Source organism: Malania oleifera, chromosome 1 (genome assembly GCF_029873635.1).
Source record: "Malania oleifera isolate guangnan ecotype guangnan chromosome 1, ASM2987363v1, whole genome shotgun sequence".
Classification (NCBI taxonomy): domain Eukaryota; kingdom Viridiplantae; phylum Streptophyta; class Magnoliopsida; order Santalales; family Ximeniaceae; genus Malania; species Malania oleifera.
In genome coordinates this window covers 90,178,250-90,200,136 of record NC_080417.1, presented here as the reverse complement: position 1 = coordinate 90,200,136, position 21,887 = coordinate 90,178,250, and the positions used below count along the sequence as shown (strand labels likewise).

Below are 21,887 nucleotides of genomic sequence, written 5' to 3'. Positions count from 1 at the left end.
TTGCGATAGTTATAGGAAATAATGTACACGTAGAAATACTGAAGTTTAATACTGGGAGTTTCAAGTTTTAGGGTATTGTTTAGGAAATCCTATGGGGGTCAGGTTAGGATATTTTATGGGCTTTCTCAATAGCCAAGTAAGGGAATAAACTAAAGCAATCATTTTCCATGCAAATTATTATTAATTATGAGTAAATCTATTTTTAGAAAAGCATATGTTATATCTGTTTATTACGAATGAAATGTACGATTGGGAAAATACTATTATGATGATTAAAATGTATATGTATGTATAAGATGCTAGAAAATCACGATTTTAGAATATGAAGTACAACTTTTAACAGCACATGTGTGGCATGAATATTATTTTACGTGAGATGTATTATGATATGAAAGATTTTATGAGCAAATCATGTTTTCAGGTATTATGAAAAGATGAGTTATGTTGTGATGATTTTGATGAATATATGATAAATGATTTATTTTTAGAATGTATATACTTAAAACGATTCTGGCGCGAGGCCATGTGTTTATGTTATCGACACGAGATCGTATTTATGTTATCGGCACGAGGCCATATTTATGATATCGGTACGAGGCCGTATTTATGTATGATTTCAGCGCGAGGTCGTATTTATGATTCCGACGCGAGGCCGTATTTATGAAAATGATCGGCACGAGACCGCTATTATATCATGTATTATATGTTATCAGAACCCGGATGTTAGTATAGTTTAGTTCAGGGGCTCGATACCGTAACTTATAGATCATATGTTTATGATCAGATTAATGCTAACCACCCCACGAGGGGGTGGGAGATGGATAGTCGATGTGGCTTTCAGTAGAGTGTGGATGTCCACTTGGCAGTCCGGACCAGGGTGTGCGGGCCCATCGTACTTACAGACATATTTGACTTGACAATGGTCGGCCAGCCATTGTCGGGTCCCGCCTTCGGGCTACACAACCTGTCATGGGGAGTAATATATGACACCAGCTAGCTATTCATCCTAGGTATATTTTCAGTATTACAGTTATAGCAAATGTTTTATGTATTTTATGATTTATTAATAAATATGAAATTATATGATTATCCAGTATGATATGATGAATGTTTACAGAACTATGAAATGTACTGTATACGTATAAGTGCCTTAAATATTCATGTTGCCACACAACTGTATTTAGTTTATTTTCCCTTACTGAGAAGTGTCTCACCCCCGAATATTAAATGATTTTTAGGAAACTCAGAGGGACCGGCGGGTCAGGGCCGCCGTTAAGTGGGTTTAGCTTCCCTACTAGAAGGGTAAGCGTTGAACTAGGATCATGAGATTTTTGTTGTATGATCCTAGTGTTATTTTGACTTTTTGAAAAATTGTAAATAAATATAGTATTTTGGGAATGTAAATAACTCTGGTATTATGTTTCATGGTTGAATGATTGAGATTTTATTTTACTGCTGCTTAAGTTTCCGCTGTGATTGACAGGTATCCCTGTTACCCACGAGTTCGGGTCAACTTATCCATTTATTATGTTACATTCCATGTTAAGAAATTTAGGGTCGCTACATTTAGTATCAGAACCCTCTCGAACCTCCGAGCCTTCTCGTGCTCATTCAGAACTAGGTACGACGCAAATTGAGACAACTCGATAAACTTGGCAGTATACCTCTACACTGTCAAAGTTCCCTGCGTCAGGCCCAAAAATTCATCCGCCTTTGCATCCCAAGTGGAGACCAAAAAGTATCTCTCGAAAAATACCTCCTTGAAGCAACCCCATGTCATACCAAATGGACCAGCTCTCTGCCTCTCAAGCAAACTCACTGCCGTCCATCATCGCCCTGCCTCCCCACTCAGCTGAAAGGTAGCATACAAGACCTTCTGCTTCTTCGTGCAGTGGACAACTTCCAAATTCTGCTTGGTCTTCTCGACCCAGTCCTCGGCCACTATTGGATTAGGTCCTCTCATAAATATCAGAGGGTGCATGCGTGTGAACCTCTCAATGATGCACCCTGCATCAGTAGGAGGACTCTCGCGTCTCCTAACACTCCACCCAATCTCTCGGATCACCTATCTTGCCAAACCACGCGACACAAAAGGAGAATCATCACTTGTGGTTTCCTCAGAGCCACTCTCCAAGTTATGATCCTTGGGCACCATTTCGAAACAGAATAGGAATCGGTTAAAATTCCTATATCGTACACAGTTAACACAATCATAGACCTAATCATGTCAACTATTACTCTCACAGGTCTAAGCCTGTCCCGTCACACCGACACGAATCCATCAATGGTCTACCCTACCTTTACTGGAATTGTCATTCCAAGAAAAACACGGAATACCTTCGATACATCCCGATCAAGTAACAAAAAACCCTTGACCAACACTACCCATTTCCTACATCCTATACTCTGGTATGTACACATCAATACTCCTAACCAAGTCTACACGACCTAACAACCTGGTTAGCTCTGATACCAAGTTGTCATGCCCCGAACCCGCAGGTGGGTCCCCGGTGTGAATTTGAGTAACCTAACCTATCTCTATATCAATTTAAAACATACATGATATGATACAAAAGAGGGTCCGACCCCGTGGGGTGAATAGATGCCCACATACATACACATAACCATCCATACTCATCCAAAGTACACAGCAGAATATAGTCTTTTATACATAAATAGTATTATACCAGAGTCTATATAATTTAGGATATACATTCCCATAATACAAAACATACCCCAGGTGTCTACAAAACCGTCCTCACCACCCAGTTACCAAAACTCGTATCTAACAGGTACTAACTGTAGCTAACGACACCCCCACTTCCAAATGCTATAATGCTAATTACGGCTACCTGAAGGACCTAGAAAAAAACATTGTACGTACATTCGGGGAGAGACACCTCTCAGTAAGGAAGAAAGCAAGTTATATCAGTGTGTGGCATACCAGTGTTATTTTACATACTTCATAACACTATAAAATACGATACAGTTCGAAACATTTATATATAGTTTCATAAAGATACATACAGTTCCAGTATTTTCACAAAAACCATTCCACCACATACAATACCCAAAACATACGGTCAGTGTCGTCACACTAGTTCGCAACTGCACAAGGCCACCTCGTCTTACAACGATTACATTGCTACATACACAACTACGCTGCGACGACCCAGGCCCAATAGTGATTACATTGCTCCATACGCAACTACAAAAGGTCACCTAGTCTCACAGCGATTACATTGCTACACACGCAACTACGCTGCGACGACCTAGGCCCAATAGTGATTACATTGCTACATATGCAACTACACAAGGTCACCTAGTCTCACAGCAATTACATTGTTACACATGCAACTACGCTGCGACGACCCAGACCCAATAGTGATTACGTTGCTACATATGGTGTAGAACACACCATTCGGTGACCAGCCGGAACATACTGGTGATATTTCACACCCTAGATATAGAGCCGGCCACTCTCGCCCACGGTAGTTACCCAACATATGGCAGAGCGTACGGTAATTAGTCGCCACATAGCTGTTTTACAAATCCCTGGAATCATTTTGGAACTCACGTTCCTATACATTTCAGCGTATGGTAATTATACGCCACATAGCTATTTTACAAATACTTGGAACAAACTCATACAATCATACATACCACACTTATTTGGTTTACGACAAATCATATCGTTTACAAATTCAAGTATACAGTTTATGCAAATATGGATTACAATCACCTCAATAATACAGTTTTAAAAAAAGCAACAGTTTTCCAAACAAAATAGAGATGACGCCCGAAATCCTTAATTTTCTCGAAAACTGTAACCCAAAAATCTCGTATTTTTACCTAATAGATTTTCCCAAATAAGTAGTCAAAACATACATACGATCGTAGCCTACAAGCTTACCGATCCTGATTTCAAAAATAAACTGATATAAACGAAATCCCCTTACCTTAACCCGAATTCCAACTACGAACTCTACGGTCCTCAAAACTACGAACCGAGACTCCAGAACCTACTAACCACAATACAATACATACTTATAATCCGTACTACTACACATATTCTAAATCCGAAATGAAAATTGAGCCTTACCTCAGCTCGACTTTAGCCCGAAACAAAAAAAATGCTCAAAACGAAATTCCGATCTGCTAGAAATGTAGAGAATCCTTCCCTGATCCTCGCAGTAACTTTGGATTTACAAAGCAGGCGACAAATGGCGAAGAAATCGAAGAGAGAGAGAGAGAGAGAAAGCTTCGAGTTCTAGAGAGAAAGGGAGAGAGTTTAAGGAAACTTAGCCCCAAAGCAACCAAAAATATCATTTATAGCACCTTTGACCCAAGTGGATTTGTCGACGAATTCTCCATTAGCTTTGTCGACGAGTCGATGGCCTCATCGACGAGCCAGATATTTTAGTTTTTCCTGAACCTCTCGGCATTCACTCATCGATGAGCTTCTGAATTTTGTCAACGAAAAGCCTTCAACCTTCGTCTACGAATGATGGCCTCGTCAACGAAGTCTGTACAATTACCTTTTTACCCTTCTTTTACACAATTAACCCATATATCACGATTCGGGTTCTTACATTGTGAATGTACTATTGCTGAACTAGTTTAACCTAGGAGAAAATGTCTTAAATTTCAATTCACCCCCCCCCCCCTCCTGGGAATACACCAAAGCTTACAAGTGGTTTCAGTAAGAAAGACACCCATGTCAACAAGTAACCAACGCAACCAAACTATTTCAACAGTAGTTGAAATCATGGCATGATACTCAACCTTGGTAGAATAACGAGAAACTACAGATTGCTTCTTGCTTTTCCAGGAAATGAGAGAGTCACTAAGAAAAATACAGAAACTAGTCGTGAACTTGCAGTCAGTAAGATCTCCAGCTCAATCAATATCAAAATAAGCACGAAGTTCTAAAGGAGATGTAGAAGAGAGTAATATATTCTGATCTAATGTCCCTCTGATATAACGTAAGATACGGAGAGCAGCAGCCTAGTGGATCGTAGTGGGAGAGGAGATAAATTGACTGACAATTTATATGAACCGCATACGTACTAATATCAAGTCGAGTGATGGAAAGATAAACCAAACTACCAACATTAGTACGATATAGAGTTAAATCCACCAGTGGAACCCCATCTGAAGAGGTATAATGAACATTAAGGTCAAAAGGAGTTTCTACAATTCGAGTCAGTAAGACGGACTTTTTGAATGAAAATAATTATTCATATTAGTCATATGTTATGGAGAATTTTTTGATTGGAAAAAACTTATGGGGAGATTGAAGGAAGGGACGGTGCAGGTATTGCATAGAGTGCAACGGCGGATGTGCCCGAAGTTGTAGAGAGTGCGGCAGAGTTGGAGAATATGATTGCAAAATTCAGTGTTTAGAATGCTCTGATACCATGAAAGCATTCATAATCCAATGCAAAGAGAGAGAGAATTGCTGCACAAGAGACCAAAATAGTACCTTTGCCTTTATGCATTTTATATATATATATATATATTGAATACAGTTTTAACCTAACCCTAATAATGATACAAAGATTAAAATATCCCTTAACTAAAATGTTACAATAGATATGATATTATCTAACAAAAGTGTTAATGTTATAACTTGTGCGGACTTCAAATCTTAGCTTAAAACCCCTTCCCTTAATAAACTCATACGACCATGAGCAAATTTTGGACAATTTTTTTTTTCTTTACTTAAATAAAACAAGAGCACGTAATATACTGAATGAACCAAATTCGTTTACCAAATCAAAGCCTATAATGCACTAGTATGTGGATTAAGCTGAACCTCTTCAAATCCCACAACTTGTGTCTTGTGTCTAACTAATTAATGTTTACACGAGGCTCCATTCAATACAACCAATGCACACAGTTGTGTGTAGTACTATGCAGGCAAGATGAATGGACCTATGACAGTAGTTTCTGTTGACCTATATACCATCACTATTTTTTTTTTTTTTTTTTTATGACAATACCTAGCTGCTTAATTATTAAAAAAAGGAATCTACAACAAAAGCAACTTGGAATAGCTAGAAATTCAAAATCAGCCCCATCCAATTTCAAAAGGCTTGCTTCCATACGACTACACGTCAATAGCTATATTATACTAGCCACTAATTAAAAATACACTGTATAGCTTGTATACTTCAATTATATTGTTATTAATTTATCTGTAAATTTAATCAACTTTATTTATTTCAGCAACCATATTTTTTAATAATAATAATGGTCATGATTATAGGATGGAAAAGAAACAAAAAAGAAGAGGTAGAGGGGAAATAAGTAATAAAGAGCAAAGTGAAAAAATAAAAATGAAAAATGAAAATGAAAGAGAAAGAAGTGGAGAAGCGCCGTCAGCAGACGAATACAAAGGAAGCGGAAGGGGAAATGGTATGGGGTCGAGGATGGGGCAGTGACATGATTTGCGTACGGAGTGTCTCAAAATCTGTGGCTCAAAACGAGACAGTAACGACTATTTAGCCTCTTCACCAATCACACATCGACAACGTCTCCTCCAAACCCACCTGGTTTTGCACAAACCGCTCATGCGCTGCTTCCCTTTCTGCTTCCTTTACTTTGCTTTCCCATCTCATCTCTCCTCTGACCCCATCTCCAATCCTTCCAAATATATATATACACTCACACACTCACGCAAATTCAGCAGCCCTGGGGCATTGGGGACTCCACCTACATAAATAGCATACACAGGGTCACATTAATTTCTATGTGAAAGCATATATGGAAACCAACCCATAATACTGACCCATCTCCATGCTCATATATTTTTTTTTTTCCTTCTTTCTTTCTTCTTCTTCGCTGCTTGTCTGTTTTTTTCCGTACCTGCATCCTGCCATCTGGTTTAGTCAAAACTAGTCTAGGGTTTTTTGAGATTCGCTTATTGGCCGGAAAAGAAGGAGAGGGGGTTGTTGAGGAGGGAGATATATAGCAGATAAATATATTAAATATATATAAATAAAATGGGGAGAGGTAGGGTTCAGCTGAAACGGATCGAGAACAAGATCAGCCGGCAAGTCACGTTCTCTAAGCGCCGGTCGGGATTGCTGAAGAAAGCTCACGAGATCTCGGTGCTGTGCGATGCCGAGGTTGCCTTGATCGTGTTTTCCACCAAAGGCAAGCTTTTCGAGTATTCAACCAATTCCAGGTGCGCTCCCTTGCTTTACTATCTCTCCTTCTGGCCTGTACTCTCTCTACTCTCTACTCTAATATATCCTCTGCGAGCTAGCTGCTAATTTCTATTCTTTTCTTTTTTTTTCCCCCTCTTCGCACAGTTACTTACTAGTGTTGTTTTTTATTTTATTTTATTTTTTATAATTTCTACCATCTGGGGTGTGGTTATTTTTTGTTAAGTGTTCTTCATCGTTGCACTATTCATCGCCTGCATTACACAAATATATATCATCAGTTCCTATTTTTTCTCTGCTGAAAATTGCTAAGCTCTCTCTCTCAGCAAGCTTGTTTTCATTCTTAATCTCTCTCTCTCTCTCTCTCTTTTCTTTTTTCCCTGCAGACTATAATTAATGCACTCCATATATATGTGTGTCTGTCTGTGTGCGTTTGTATATGTGCGTGTATGTGTCTGTGGGTGTTGTTGTGCATACGTATGATTTTTGGGTTCTGTTTGAGGAGAGGCAGTTGGGTGTTTTCTAGTAAGTTACCGACCTTTCCCTCAAAGGAAAGGAAAAAAAAACAGCTTTCTTTCCTTTTTCAGTTTTAACTATTTTCCCAGTTTCGAGAATTACTGCACAACAAAATTTTTGCTGCACCTAGCCAAATAGAGAGGGATAGAGGGAGAGTGGCTGGGAAGAAAAGAGAAAGAGATAAACCTACATTATTTTCTTTCCTTCTATTATTGATTTCGTAACATAAGCAGCTAGAGTGCTATATATTTTCGGGTTGCTCTCTTCGTCTCTCCGGTTAAGATAGTTTTCACAGACTTGCTGCAGCACTGTATATAATATGATCAGTGTTATTTATCTTTAATTTGAGTGTTGCTTTTGCCACATATATTAATCATAATTATTTAAGGGAATGTGTGTGTGTGTGTGTGTGTGTGTGTAGGTTATGAACTTGGGTGACCAAATGTAATAATGTCGGGGGACCAAAGGTCCTTGAGCTTTGTATGGGGGCATGCGCTCTTCAAACCTGGTACTACCCTACCTACCTATCATTTGTAGCTGCTTCCTCCTCGTTGGTGCAACGACCCACAACTAGGGGGGAGCACTCTCAATATGATATCATATATATATACACTACTTAGCTTGTATATGAACTCTTGTTGCCTAGGAAAGGAATTCTTTTTTATTTTTTTGTTTTTTTCGTTTTTCCTAAAGATAAGCTAGGGAGCTAACTGTTAACATTGTATATGGATGACTTTTTTTTTTTTATATTACATAATTGCATATATATATATATATATATATATATGGATATGCACTTAAATTCATATTTCATTTTATGAAAAATCAAGTGATCAAGTTGATGACTTGTCTAACCTCATCCTTATTCTTAAACCATGTTGTAAAGGCATAAGATTGGGAAGCATAAAGTTTTTTAAAAAAAGGACAAAGAAAATTGTATACTTGGTCAATGATTTAAACCCCTAGCTAGTTAAATGTAGTACTATCCCTTCTTTTTCTTAAAAAAAAAATAAAAAGAAAAAAAGATCAAATCATGAGAACAAGTTAATTAGGAACAATTGTGGTAGTGCTTAAGACATTTTCTAGGATTTTAGCATTTTGAGATCTCTATAGTGAAAAGTGTCTTGTAGTGGTTCACACTTGAGTAGAAGGAAATAAGTACTCTTATAACTTATGTGCTTTTCTGCAATATACTTGAGCTTTCATGTAAGTACTTCTGTATTTATCTATATATTTATGAGATGAATTTTCAAAACTTATAGGAAAAATAAATAGTTGTAGATTTGGTTTCATTAACAATTATGCTTGCATTGAGAGTTTACACATCTTAATTTTAGCCTAAATCATTTGCTATCATTGTTTGTTGTTGACTTTTTGCGAGTAATGAACCAAAGCCAAAGGGCTGCAAATGAAAATGAAGTTTGAATAATGGGTAAGGCAAACAACTTTAATTAATCACGTCAACATGAAGTCAAAAAAGTAACTACAGTGCGTGATAAATACCTTTTGATAATTATTTTCCTATCTGGTTTGCACATGCATATTCATGTGTGGATACATGAACAAAAGAAACTCCAAAGGATGTGAATGCTTATAGTAGAAGTAACAATATGTGACATACTAGCCACAAAGACGAGTTATTAATTTGTCACATACTGATGGATTACTCATTTGAAAAATTGAACTCTATAAACAAGGGAAAGTATATATATATAGTGCTCCTTATTGTATGTATTATAGGTTAAAAGGACAACAGGATTGTAGGAAATAAAAGAAAAATGAATAACCACAACACGAAAAATTTACATGAGTTGACTAGACTTATATCCATGGGTAATTCAATAAGATTTTAAGTACTATCAAAGTGTTGATAGAGAAAATATAATAAGAGTATCACTCCTTTCCCTACAATTGTAAAAATCACAATCCTTTCTTACCCAAGAAAAGTTATGTGTAGGAGGAAGAACCCAAGGTAAATCCTTTTTTTCAAATTCACTCTCTTCTGTCTTGAACTTACAATACTCCACAAGGCACAACTTACTTGGCCTCTCTCTCACTCTCTCTCATACCCACATGGCATTTAAACCACTCATTATATAGGCAAAGCGTGCACTTAATGATCAATCACCCAATAAATAACTATGCTACACAAAAGTCATGACATTACTTTAAAAACAAAAAAACAAAAAAACAAAAAAAAAAAACAATGCTTTTCCATGCTTCAGAAGGGAACCATACTGATGTAGGATAAGAATTAAGATCTTGGGAAGATCCTTGTTGGAGAATACTTAAGAAGAATTGGATCAAGGATTGTTGGGTCTAGTTAGTACTTCATTATGTATTTAGTGTAAATTGGTATAGGATTATGTGAGAACTTGGGGGTTATTTGTAATATTTGGGCAATGTCGTAGGGGTTTGTTTGTATTTAGGGGTATATGTGTAATTTCATGTGAAGATGTTTTCTTATAAATAATTTGTGAGAGCCGTGTTATAGGCAATTATTGTTGAGTTTTAATTGGAATTAAATGTGATTCCCCCCCTCCCCCTTTTATCTCCTCTCCCCTCTCTTTCGCTTCTGTCCTCCCTTCAATCTTTTTTATCTTCTCCTATGGTTGTAGATCTTGGAAACTACCCTACATCATCTGGTATCAGAGTGCAACCACAATCCCTAGTCTTCCACTTCAATCCACGTATTCTCCCCTCACCCTTCTCCTCTTCTCTTCTTCTTCTCTATATCTTCAACTTCTTTCTTTACACCATTTCTTTCTTTATTGTGTTCTATTTGCCCATCTCTATTTTTCCCTTTTCCTTCTTCTAAAAAAATTCTAAATATCAGTTGTGTCCCTAAATTTCAAACACCACTTTCCAGTGACCATCCTACATCACACCCCAACACCCTTCACCTTCTCATTCCTTGATCTTCCCTCAACTAGAGTTTCATCACTAGATTCTTGCTGCCAGCGACCCACCCGCACCATGCGCCGATGATATGAGAGTGGGACTCTACCTAAGTCTTCTTCCGGTTCTAGTTTCAGCTATGATATTTTGGTGGTTTTCTCCACAATATCTTGATTTGCAGCAAGATATTTTGATTGTGGACATAATACATCGCAAAAATAAATAAATAAAATAAATGTGATAATTTGCTACCAGAAGCAAGAAATCGATAGTGTCAACATGAAAAAAAATATATATATCAAATTGAGAATATAGAGGAAATTGTGTTAAAGGGTTGTTGGTGATATAAAGTTGCAACACACACACACACATATCTTTGTGCGTGCATGCGCGCGCACGCGTGTATAAATTCAGCAACAAGGTGACAAATTATAGAAAAAAAAAAGAATGTCATCTGCCAAACCTTGGGCACCAATTCAAGTTTTTCAACATGTTTCTCAAATGTGGAGAAACAAGTTTGCAAAATAATCATTGATGGAATACTTCCAATGAATGTGGCTTTCTTAAATGGGGTCATTTGAATACAACTTGTTTCAAAACCTCACCCAGAGCCCTATGCATGCGGTATCTTGAGTTGATAACTCTTCTATACATGTTTATGAAAGATGTTTGATTCCTATCCCAATAGATTAATATTTTGGCTAACGTTTGGCGTGATATCATACCTATAAAGATTGGCCAGTGCTCTTTGGTCCTTCTTGGTTGGATGATTTAGGTGTGACTTAGAGACTAGAGAGAACACATATGTCTTCCATTATAATGGAAAAAAAAATAAAAAATAAAATCATATTGAAGCTCACACTGCCAATCAAACAACCAAAGAATCAGTCACAAATACTTAACTTAAAGACACTACAAGAAAGGAAACACTAGTGTCTAAGGACATCTAGAGTCATTTAAGCATTCCTATCATGGAGTTTTTTGTCCTTTTTATGTGCATTGATGCTAATTCTCAAGTCAAGTCTGTGGTATTGCCAATGGAACGTGGTTTCTTGTATCACTCAAGCAATGCCTTTCAAAGAATCCAAGTTTGCTTCTTACTTTTGATTCTCCAACATTTCAAAATTTGAGGCTGAATATTTCTAAGTGTGGAAAACTTGAAGTAGGACAAGAAAAAGTCCTAAAAAGGATTTTTATTGGAGCATACCTAAGAACAATTGGAGCGACGATTGTTGGGTTCATTTAGTAGTTTATTATGTATTTGGTAATAATTAGAGTTATATATGTAATTTCATATAGTGTGTGAAAGCCATGTTGAAAGCAATTATTGTGGAAATTTCAATTGGAACTGAGTCAATCGCTTCTAACTTCTCCATGGCTATAGATCTTTGATACTACCCCGCATCACCCACACATTATCCACAAGGATTTCTCAAAAAAGAAAACACAAAGTTACAAAACCAACCATGAATACCTTGAAAAGACATGCCTCCACTAATGCATAAACAAATCTAATACTATTTAATTAGCCTTGAAAACAAACTTGACATGAAAATGTGCTAGTGTCAACCATTCATACCCCATCCAAGGATAAACTTCCAAACAACTTTCTTCATTCACTTTTATTTTAATTTTTTTTTTTTTTGTATTTTGTATAAGTTGGGTCCTACCACATATATGGTCGAGAACAAACCAAAAAATCTCCACCACACTCACATGTGATGCTATCACCGAGCTCATATCCTCCCCCTTGTTAAAATCTTTATTTGTTGGCCACCAAAGCATTAAATTTACCTTGGTGAAATATAGTGAAGTCCCATGTAACCTATCCTCTCTATTAGAAATACCATCACCCTTCTCCAAAGTGAACTTTTGTTTTGTTGGCGCTATGGCTTTTTCACTTCATTGGAAATAAATTTCTTTCTCTATGTATTTGAATCATCCATATTTTACCAATTATAACTTCTACAAATTTCATACTTGGGATCCCTTCATCACCACAAATGCATCATTTGATATTATTATATACATTGACCGGTTAAATTACACCCCCAAGAATTTAATTCCAAAAGTGAAACCAAGTTTTTTTACAAGATTGGCAAGTGCATAACATTTTCAAGAGTTCTTACAATGCTATCATACATTTTTATCTAGATACAACCAATTCCAGCCACCTTAAATATTGAGTCGTTTCCCATTGTAACATAACTATCCTCTCATATAACACAAGAATAAAACCTTAATCTACGTGATCACATATGATGAGTTGCACCATTGTCAAGAAGCTAATTTTTAAGAGTATTTGAATCCTTACTGACAATGTATGCTTCACCACCACTAATGGTAATGGAATCTTCTACTTGATTTGCTTCACCTCTATATTATTGTCTTAATTCTTTCTGTTATGATATTCCTTCTTGACATGTCTTTTCTTCCCGCAATGCCAACAAACAAGTTTATCATTCTGGAATTCTGGATGCATCCTAAGTGATATCCCATGCTCTCTCAACCGCCTTTTAGTAACAAAAAAACTTCATTTCCGCCAAACGTAGAGCTCTCTATGGTCACATTCCTCCAAAACACACTAGCAACAATACAATCGTCAGATTGTCTATTTGAGTTGGTACGAGACCATCATAACTTTCCAACATCGTAAAAAGCTAAGCCATCACCTTGTATTCATCTTGCATTATCACACGAATGCTTTTTGACTTAGTAAGTCATAGAATGCATTCTTCTTCAAGGAATAAAGGCTCTTCTTCAAGAGAATTCGATTGAAGAGAGATTTAACTAGATATAAGCTAATCTATTTTTCCCACAAATTCACAATCATTTTCTCACTTTTGAGATTGAATAAAATATCACTCGATGGACATGAAAAGATGGTAGAAACCCTTGTTATGTCCATTTCTCTCCATTCATCATCAAGCATATTTTTTGACTTTTTCTCCTTCCCGATCAAGGCGTTGTGTTGCCTAAGTTATACCAATGCATAATGGACCTTCAACTTCCATAGTTCAAAGTTCCTTTTGCCATAAATTTTTTTCATTTCCAAATCGATTGCTTACAACCTTCGCTATCTTTTTCCTTCAAGCAATTTTGCCAAATCCTTCACAAATGAAAATCGTAGCTCTAGCACCACAATGATCCACACTACAAATTGGTACAGAGAAAACAAAATTATGAGAAATAAAAGAAAGGTATACAACCACAATACAAAAAATTATGTGGTTCAACACTAGACCTACATCCACTGGCAATCCAGTAAGAGTTTAAATGTTGTCAAGGCATAATGAAAATAAAATAAGAGTATCACTCCTCTCTTGAAAGCTCATAAAACCATCGCTTACTTGGAGGATGAAATGCAAGCTTTCTTTGGCCTTTGGAAGTAGCTTCTATGTTGTGGTTAGTAAGCTCTCTTAGGTTTCTTACATATACCACATCTCAAAATCCATGAACTCTATTATATTTTAGAACATTTGTTTCATCTTTATTCTATATTCTAGAGAATTTTTTTTTATATCAAGTGTTATCTATTTGGATTTAGTAGGCTTGCTATTTTTATTAGCTTCTTCTCATTTTATTTGGACCTATTGTACTTCTTGCCCACATTTTAAGCTAATACATTCTCTTTGGTACAAGTTAAGGGTTCAACTAAACTCAATAATTCTACTTGTGTTTTTGCTTGACCATGACCAAGGCCCTCCCACCCCCCACTCATACCCTTGCCCCCTTGGCAATTTTTCTAGTGTAATTCTCACCTAGACCCTTGCATGATGCACAATTGCTTGCTTGATCTTTCATCATATTTCACTCTAAGTGCAACTTTTAAAAGAAATCTTGGTGATTTTTCATGGTTATTTTATTTTTTTTAGTTATTAGTGTGTCATTATTGTGTTAATAAATGAGAGTTACTAAGGATATTATGGTCACTAGAATGTATTTGATGTGTAGTATAAATGTTGGGAGAGTCCTATCATTGTGTTAGGCTATTCATTTAACCAAAAATCTTAACATGGTATTTAGAGTAAGATCCAACCTAAACCCTACCACCAAAGCAAACTCAGTCATCATTAAAAAATATCCTCCCACTGTGGCTCTACTCAAAACCACTACAATGTACCCTTCAATAATTCCACAAAAAAAAAAAAAACACATAGAAAAAACAAAACCCTTTGAATTATAACCCTCCAAAATCCTATCATCAGAAACCTCCCCACATGCCGACCAACTATATATTTGTACTCCCAACACCATGCCTCGATATGTGAGAGAGTTTCCGACCATGCACCTATCCTGATTTTTACTCCAGTATGTTTTGAATATTTCCATAGACCATAATATCAAGTTTCTTTCTTTTTTTTATTTTTTTTTATTTTTATAGTTATTAGCGTTTCTTGCATCTAGATGCATGCAAGGATATATGGGATTATGCCAACCTTTTATACTTTAGTAACATTACACGTATATATGATTTATCCCTAAAGTACTTTCAATTTCAATAGGGAGATATGGGAATTAAAAATTATTTTGGAGATATAAAGCATATTCAGAAGGAGCTTAGTATCATGCAACCTATACCCATCAATTTTCATGAAATGCAAAAGTAGAGGGAGCATATGATAGCTCTTTGGGTTCTAGCTAGCAGGTTTGAAACCCAAGTTTAAGGCACTTCAATCCCCAATACTAAGTAGGGCAAAATTGCTATCATTCGCCAATGTTAATTCACAAGTGCTTTGTGCTTCATTGGGCACACATAATCCTACTCTTACATTTGGCTCTAAGAGGACAATCATTTCCACGCATGGTTATACTAGTTTTCAACCATGTAGCTACAAAATTTATCTAGGTGGCTTGAGCAGCCATAGTGGAAAAGATGGACAAGGTAGAGGCACTCCTTGCAAGTGTGCTCATTGTGGACAAGGTGGTCATACCATTTAGCAATGTTGGGATCTCCATGGTAAACCTTCACATGTTGCCAAAGTAGCTACCAGCGACTCAACATCTTTGAGGTCAAATGTTGAGCAATGTACTATATCTATGCAAGAAGAAGAATTTTCCAAGTTCTAGCAGTATCAAGCATCAATCAAGTTTCTCTTCTTATTACATCCCTGTCACGGGCTGACTATTTTCACTTTTTTGTGAAAAGGACCATGTGGCACTAGCTAATGCACTCTTGCTTAACTAGCCAGCCTATGGTTTAGCAACATTCATCCACGAAATACTTTTATTTGCATTCAATCAAATAGAAGCAAAAACACTAAGCAATCATGAAAGTAGTGACAAACAAGCAGTAAACATTGAAGCAATGCAATTCATTAATAACATCTCTGTTGACATTGTGGGTTTAGTGAGGAAGGTAAGTACTCTAAAAATGTTGACAATAGCTAGTGAGTTTTACAAGACTGATGAACACTCACTCTTCCCTAAATAGGTTTTTATGTAAATATCATCCTGACACAAGGAAACATCAAAGTCACCGAAGAGTCATACTATCTTATTTGGCATATAAAGAAACTACTAGTAGAAAATAACCCTACACTAGTATTTATATTATGGAAACCAATCCCCAGCACACAAGACAAGCGGTCATAGGCAAACATAATGCCCTGAACAAGCTTAGCTTGTGACACTCCCCCACTTATGCGGTCGACATCCTTGTAGACGTTGGTGCTAGGTACACTTCAACTTTGTCCACGAACAGTTGCATATCTTCCATAGAAATTCAGCTGATTTCTTCATCACCGAGGCCTTTCTACTTTACTACGAACTTCTACCACTTCTTCCTTAAGGATATGAACTCTCTATCTATGAGGATATCTTCATCTGCATGCCTGTCAGGTTGCATTGTCTTCAACTTGCTCCATTTTACTAACTTTTGCTCAGATCATTGGTGTCAGTGTTGAATGGCTTACAACAGTTGACATGAAACAAATGATGCACTTTTATCCAGTTGAAGTGTTGCAATTTTCTCCCCTGATATGACCACTTATTCATCTACTTAGAAGCTTTCTCCAAATAGGCTCGGGCAATTTCTACATTTCTTATCCATTCACTGGTGAAGATGTACGTCCTGCGACTCTTTCCTCTGCACAACTCGCCCACTATTTGAGGTAACAACGGTTGTTGGCCTATAACAAGCTCAAAAGGGCTCTTGTTGGTTGTTGAGCTCCTTTGGGCATTGAAATAGAATATAGCCACATCAAGTAGTTGCACCCAATTCTTCTAGTTGTCTTTAATGAAATGACATAAGTACTCCTTTAGTAGCCCATTGAATCTTTTCATTTGTCCGTCTGTTTGTCGGTAAGAACTCAAAGAGATGTTAAGATGTGAACAAGGAACATGAAAAATTTTGTCAAGAAGTTGTTAGTGAATATTAAATCTCAATCACAAACAATGCCTTTTGGAACATCCCAATATTTCACAACATTCACAAGGAACAATTGTGTTGTATCTTTTTCCGAACAATAGTTTGGTGCGGCCATGAATGTACCATACTTCAAAAACCCATCTACACCCACAAGTATAAACTAGTACTTTGCATCTCCCACTCTGGGTAGGTTGGTGATGAAGTCCAGTAAGGCACTTTCCCACAGTTTGGATAGTGTTGGTAAGGGCTCTAGAAGCCCTACAACCTTCCTCTGCTCCCACTTTTCTTGTTGGCAAGTGAGACAAGTCTGCGTAATCAACCACATCATCATCTACGTGCAGCCACCTTTACTCCAGTGTCCTATCATTGGAGTTATTATCTACGAATAACCCTCAATGAACTTCTTGTAATAGCTAGCAAGGCCAAGAAAGGAACGCAACTCCTTCACTGTCGTGGGGATCTTCCATTCTTGAATCGCCCTTACCTTCTCTATATCCCTCAAGATATGACCTTCCTCAACCCTATGACCAAGGAATTTGTTGCTTTACTGAGCGAAAGAGTACTTCACTTTCTTCACATACAGACTGTTTCCCCTCAGCATGTTGAACACCTTCCATAGATGCCCTTATGTTTCCTTTGAAACAATATTGATACTCACAACGGTGCTTTAGAAGGGCAAAAACATCCTGTTTCCAACTCATCAAGTCGTTTCCTCCGCTCTGCTGACTCTAGAGGTGCCATCCGATATAGCCCTGTAGCAGGTGATTTCACTATTAGAAACAACTCAATCCCATGCTCCATAGTCCATCGTGGAGGCAAGTTATAAGGCATCTTATCCGCCATTACCTCTTTGTACTCATCCAACACCGCTTGGATGGTTGTACGCACTCGCTCTTGGCCTACTTTGTCATCTACCACCACCGTGGCTATATGTTTCTGCTCACCCCTTCTCAATCCCTCCTTGAGTTGCATGGCAGAAAGGGACTTACCATCATCTTCTTTCATTGCAATGGCGTGCAACATGCACAAGTGATCTCACATCAGACATGGGGAACCAGCAGAAGGCATCAGCACTGCCTTTGTCCCCCTTAGGAATTTCATTCCCAAGATGACTAGAAAGTCATCCAATGGCACTGCTGTGAAATTCGCATAACCTTCCTACTGTCCAAACTTCACAGTCACTTGCTTGACTACTCCCAGAGTAGGCTGAGCTATGGAATTTGCCTCTTTTATGCATCTTGTATCCTTCTCCAATGATAAGTTGAGTCTCCTTGCTTCCAGTTGCTAAAAAAAATTATGAGTAGCCCTAGTATCTACCATAGCACAGGTAGTCTTCCCATTGATTCTCAAGTCCACAAACATTAGTCCTTTTGCTCATGTAACTTTCGATGCCTTCGCTTGCTTTTCTAATGCGATCATCTGTTACATTGCACCCATCCTCAGTGTATCATCCTCTTCCCCTCCGATTTCCACCACTAGTCCCGAAGTGGAAGCTTGTAAGGCATTGAGAGATCCCTTGTGTGGGCACTCCATAACTCTATGAGGACTTTCTCATAAGTAGCACGAAATTTTACTCTTACCCTTTCCATTAGGTGTGTTGAACTCATGAGACGATGAAACTTCCTTTGAGGTTGATGCTTTATAGTCGGATCCCCCGCTCTTGGGTTTGCCCTTCTTGAAAGACACTTCACTATTTCCTTCTCTGACAAACTTTTTGGACGAAGCAAGGTTATCACCAACGTAGTCAGTCAAACGTTCTGCAGTAGCTTGTGCAACAGACAAGTCTTGAACTCTTTGTCTATGAAGTTCATGTCTTGCCCACGATTTCATTCTCTTAAGAAAATAGAACAACTTGTCCTTCTCTGACATGTCCTTGATATCCAACATTAAATCAGAAATTTGTTTCCCGTATTTCTTAATTGTTTCAGTATGCTTGAGGTCTCTCGACTTTTTCCTAACATTAAACTCAACGTTCTCAAGAAAGAATTGGGCCTTGAGCTCTCTCTTCATGTCTGCCCAACTATCCACTACACGACATTCGTTTCAAATTTCATTGTACTTGGTACACTACCATAATTTGGCGTCACCAACCAAGTATATGGTCGTAGTATCCACATTCACATGTTCTGAGGCCATCTCACGATGTGAAAATACTGCTCCATATCAAACAAGAAGTTCTCCAACTCCTTGGCATCACGAGCACCCCCATACGTTTTGGGTTCTAGTACCTTGGTCTTGCTAACTCCCAAAGTGTTGGAGTTCCCCATAGTAAGAACCATCAGATTTATCTTTGTATCCAGATAAGCTATCCGCGTTTGCAAAGTTTCCACTATATGGCGAAAATCCTCTAACATCTCACCTAACAAACTTGCTTGATGCTTTTATGATCCCATCACTCATCAACAAGTTTCCTCATCTGGGCCACCTTTGCGGCCACAATATTGGCAATTGTCTCAGCCTGTGCTTCCAGCACACTGATTCTCCCAGCATTAGTTGGTGTCATGGTCACTTACCAAAGCTATCCCAATCCCACAATGAAGGTAAATGAATTCCCAATATGAAGCTCTGATACCAGGCGTCACGGGCCGACTTTTTTCACACCTTTGTGAAAAGGACCACGTGGCACTAGTTAAAGCACTCTTCCTCAACTAGCCAGCATATCATTTACTAACATTTATTCACAAAACACTTTTATTAGCATTCAATCAAACAACAGCGGAAACAGTAAGCAATCATGAAAGCAGTGGCAAGCAAGCGGTAAACATTGAAGTAACGTAATTCATTAACAACACTTCCATTGTCATTGTGTGTTTAGCGAGGGAGGCAAGTACACTAAACACGTTGATAATAGTTAGTGAGTTTTACAAGACTGATGAACACTCTCCCTCCCCTAAATCCTTAACAAAATGAGATTGTAGAGAGAAAACATAGACGTATCCTTGAAATCACTTGCACCTTACTTTATCAAATGCATGTACTTAAAGTGTTTCGGAGTGATGTTGTACTTACTATTTGCTATCTTATCAATAAGATGTCATCCTTTGTTCTTAGTGGTAAAATTCCCCACTCCAGTTTATTTCCTAATTCACCTTTTATTCTTTTTACCTCCTTATATATTTACGTGCATGCCCTTTGCTCATCAGCTAACTCCTAAGGTGGATAATAAAGTGGATCCTCGTGCTATAAAAGTGTCTTTTTGGGCTCCTTGTGCACTCAAAAGCGATATCAATGTTACAATCCTATGCTGCATCACCTTTTCATTTTTGTCATTATTACCTTCTTTGATTATAAACCATACTAACTTAGTCCCTAAGTGCTTTTGATCTCAATGAGTCTCTTCCTCTACCTAATCTTCTAGATTATAGTTTGCTGTCATTATGTACCCAATCATCAAACTGTGTCTCCGTGTAGTTTGAGTCCTTCTCATCATCTTTATTTTCATAATTTTTGGGTGTATTCATGATGATGACTCCAAGGAAGAGAGTACCCTCAAGCTTCTACTACCATGCCTTTGGTTTCCTGATTTGATGATCATATTTCTCACAATATTGATCCTCTCGCCACCCTTTTTTGTTTAGAAAGGTAACACACATGTACACAACATCCCTATCTCCAACTTTGTTTGTTATGACTCCATATCACACCCTCCCCCCCTATTATTATTTTGTTTACTACTTTATCATTTGTCGCCCTTCCTAAATCTGTTTTTGAAGCCTTGGCCCACTCTGGTAGAGGAATGCAATATTTGAAGAGATGAATGCTTTATAGGACAATGATAATTGGTGGTTGGTATGCATCTCTTCCTCCTAACAAATCTTTGGTTGGATGTTACCAGGTATATACTTTGAAAGTTAACCCTGATGGTTTTATAGCTTGTCTGAATGCACACATTGTTGCTAAAGAGTATACTCAGGTCTATGGTTTAGATTACACTAAATTCACTTTTTTTCTAGTTGCTAAACGTACATCAATACATTTGTTCATCTCCTTGGCCACCACTTGTCATTGGACTTTGCATTAGTTAAATGTGAAGAATGCCTTCCTACATTGTTATTTTGAGGAGGATAAAGTCCATATGGAGCAACCACTTGGTTTTCTTCCTCAAGGAGAATCATGCTTAGTGTGTCGGCTCAAGAAGGCATTATAAGGTTTAAAATAGTATCCCAGAGCATGGTTTGGTTGATTCAGTGCTATAGTACTTAAGTATGGCCTTTGATGGTGTGTAATGTTGGATCAATTTATGTTTTATTATCATACTTCATTAGGTAGTATCCTTCTTATTGTGTATGTGGATGATATTGTAATTACAAGTGATGCTGATCAAGATATTAAGAGCCTAAAAATATTTCTACAAAACAAGTTTAAAACCATAAATTTGGGACTACTGAAATATTTCTTGGGTATAGAACTATTTAAGATCTCATATGAGACTGTTTTGACATAGAGGAAGCTCTTGATCATTTGGATAAGACTATGCTACTGGGATTCAAACCAGTTGATACACCCATGGATCCTAATAGCAAGTTAGTGTCAGATATATGTGATTTGTTGCCTAATCCCAAATGATACTGAAGACTTGTTGAAAAGTTGAATTATCTCACAATCATTCAATTAGATATATCTTTTGCAACAAGTGTTGTGAGTCAATTTTTAGATTCTAAAAGGACAAGTCATTGAGACACAGTAATTCACATCTTGAGATATCTCTAAGGTGCACTTGGGATAAGTCTCTTATATCAAGATCATTGTCACACTTGTATTCGGGGATATAATAATGTAGATTATGTCAGATTACCTTACCACAACTTTGTACCATATCTTTGTTGGTTGTAATTTCGTTCCCTGGAAGAGTAAGAAACAAACTATAGTGGATAGGTCAAGTGTTGAGTCAGAGTGTAAGGTCTTGGTTCACACTACATGTGACTAAAAGA

At 37.4% G+C, this 21,887-nt stretch overlaps 1 protein-coding gene across 1 annotated transcript in view; it reads left to right on the top strand.

Moving 5' to 3' along the window:
* The first annotated feature begins 6,537 nt into the window (after positions 1 to 6,537).
* The window catches only part of LOC131165630 (agamous-like MADS-box protein FUL-L), a 30,982-nt gene continuing 15,632 nt past the window's right edge, over positions 6,538 to 21,887 (top strand). Inside the window, exon 1 of the mRNA XM_058123580.1 lies at positions 6,538 to 7,192. Coding sequence (XP_057979563.1) covers positions 7,008 to 7,192 — 185 coding nt within the window. The 5' untranslated portion in view covers positions 6,538 to 7,007. The remainder of the gene's footprint in view (positions 7,193 to 21,887) is intronic.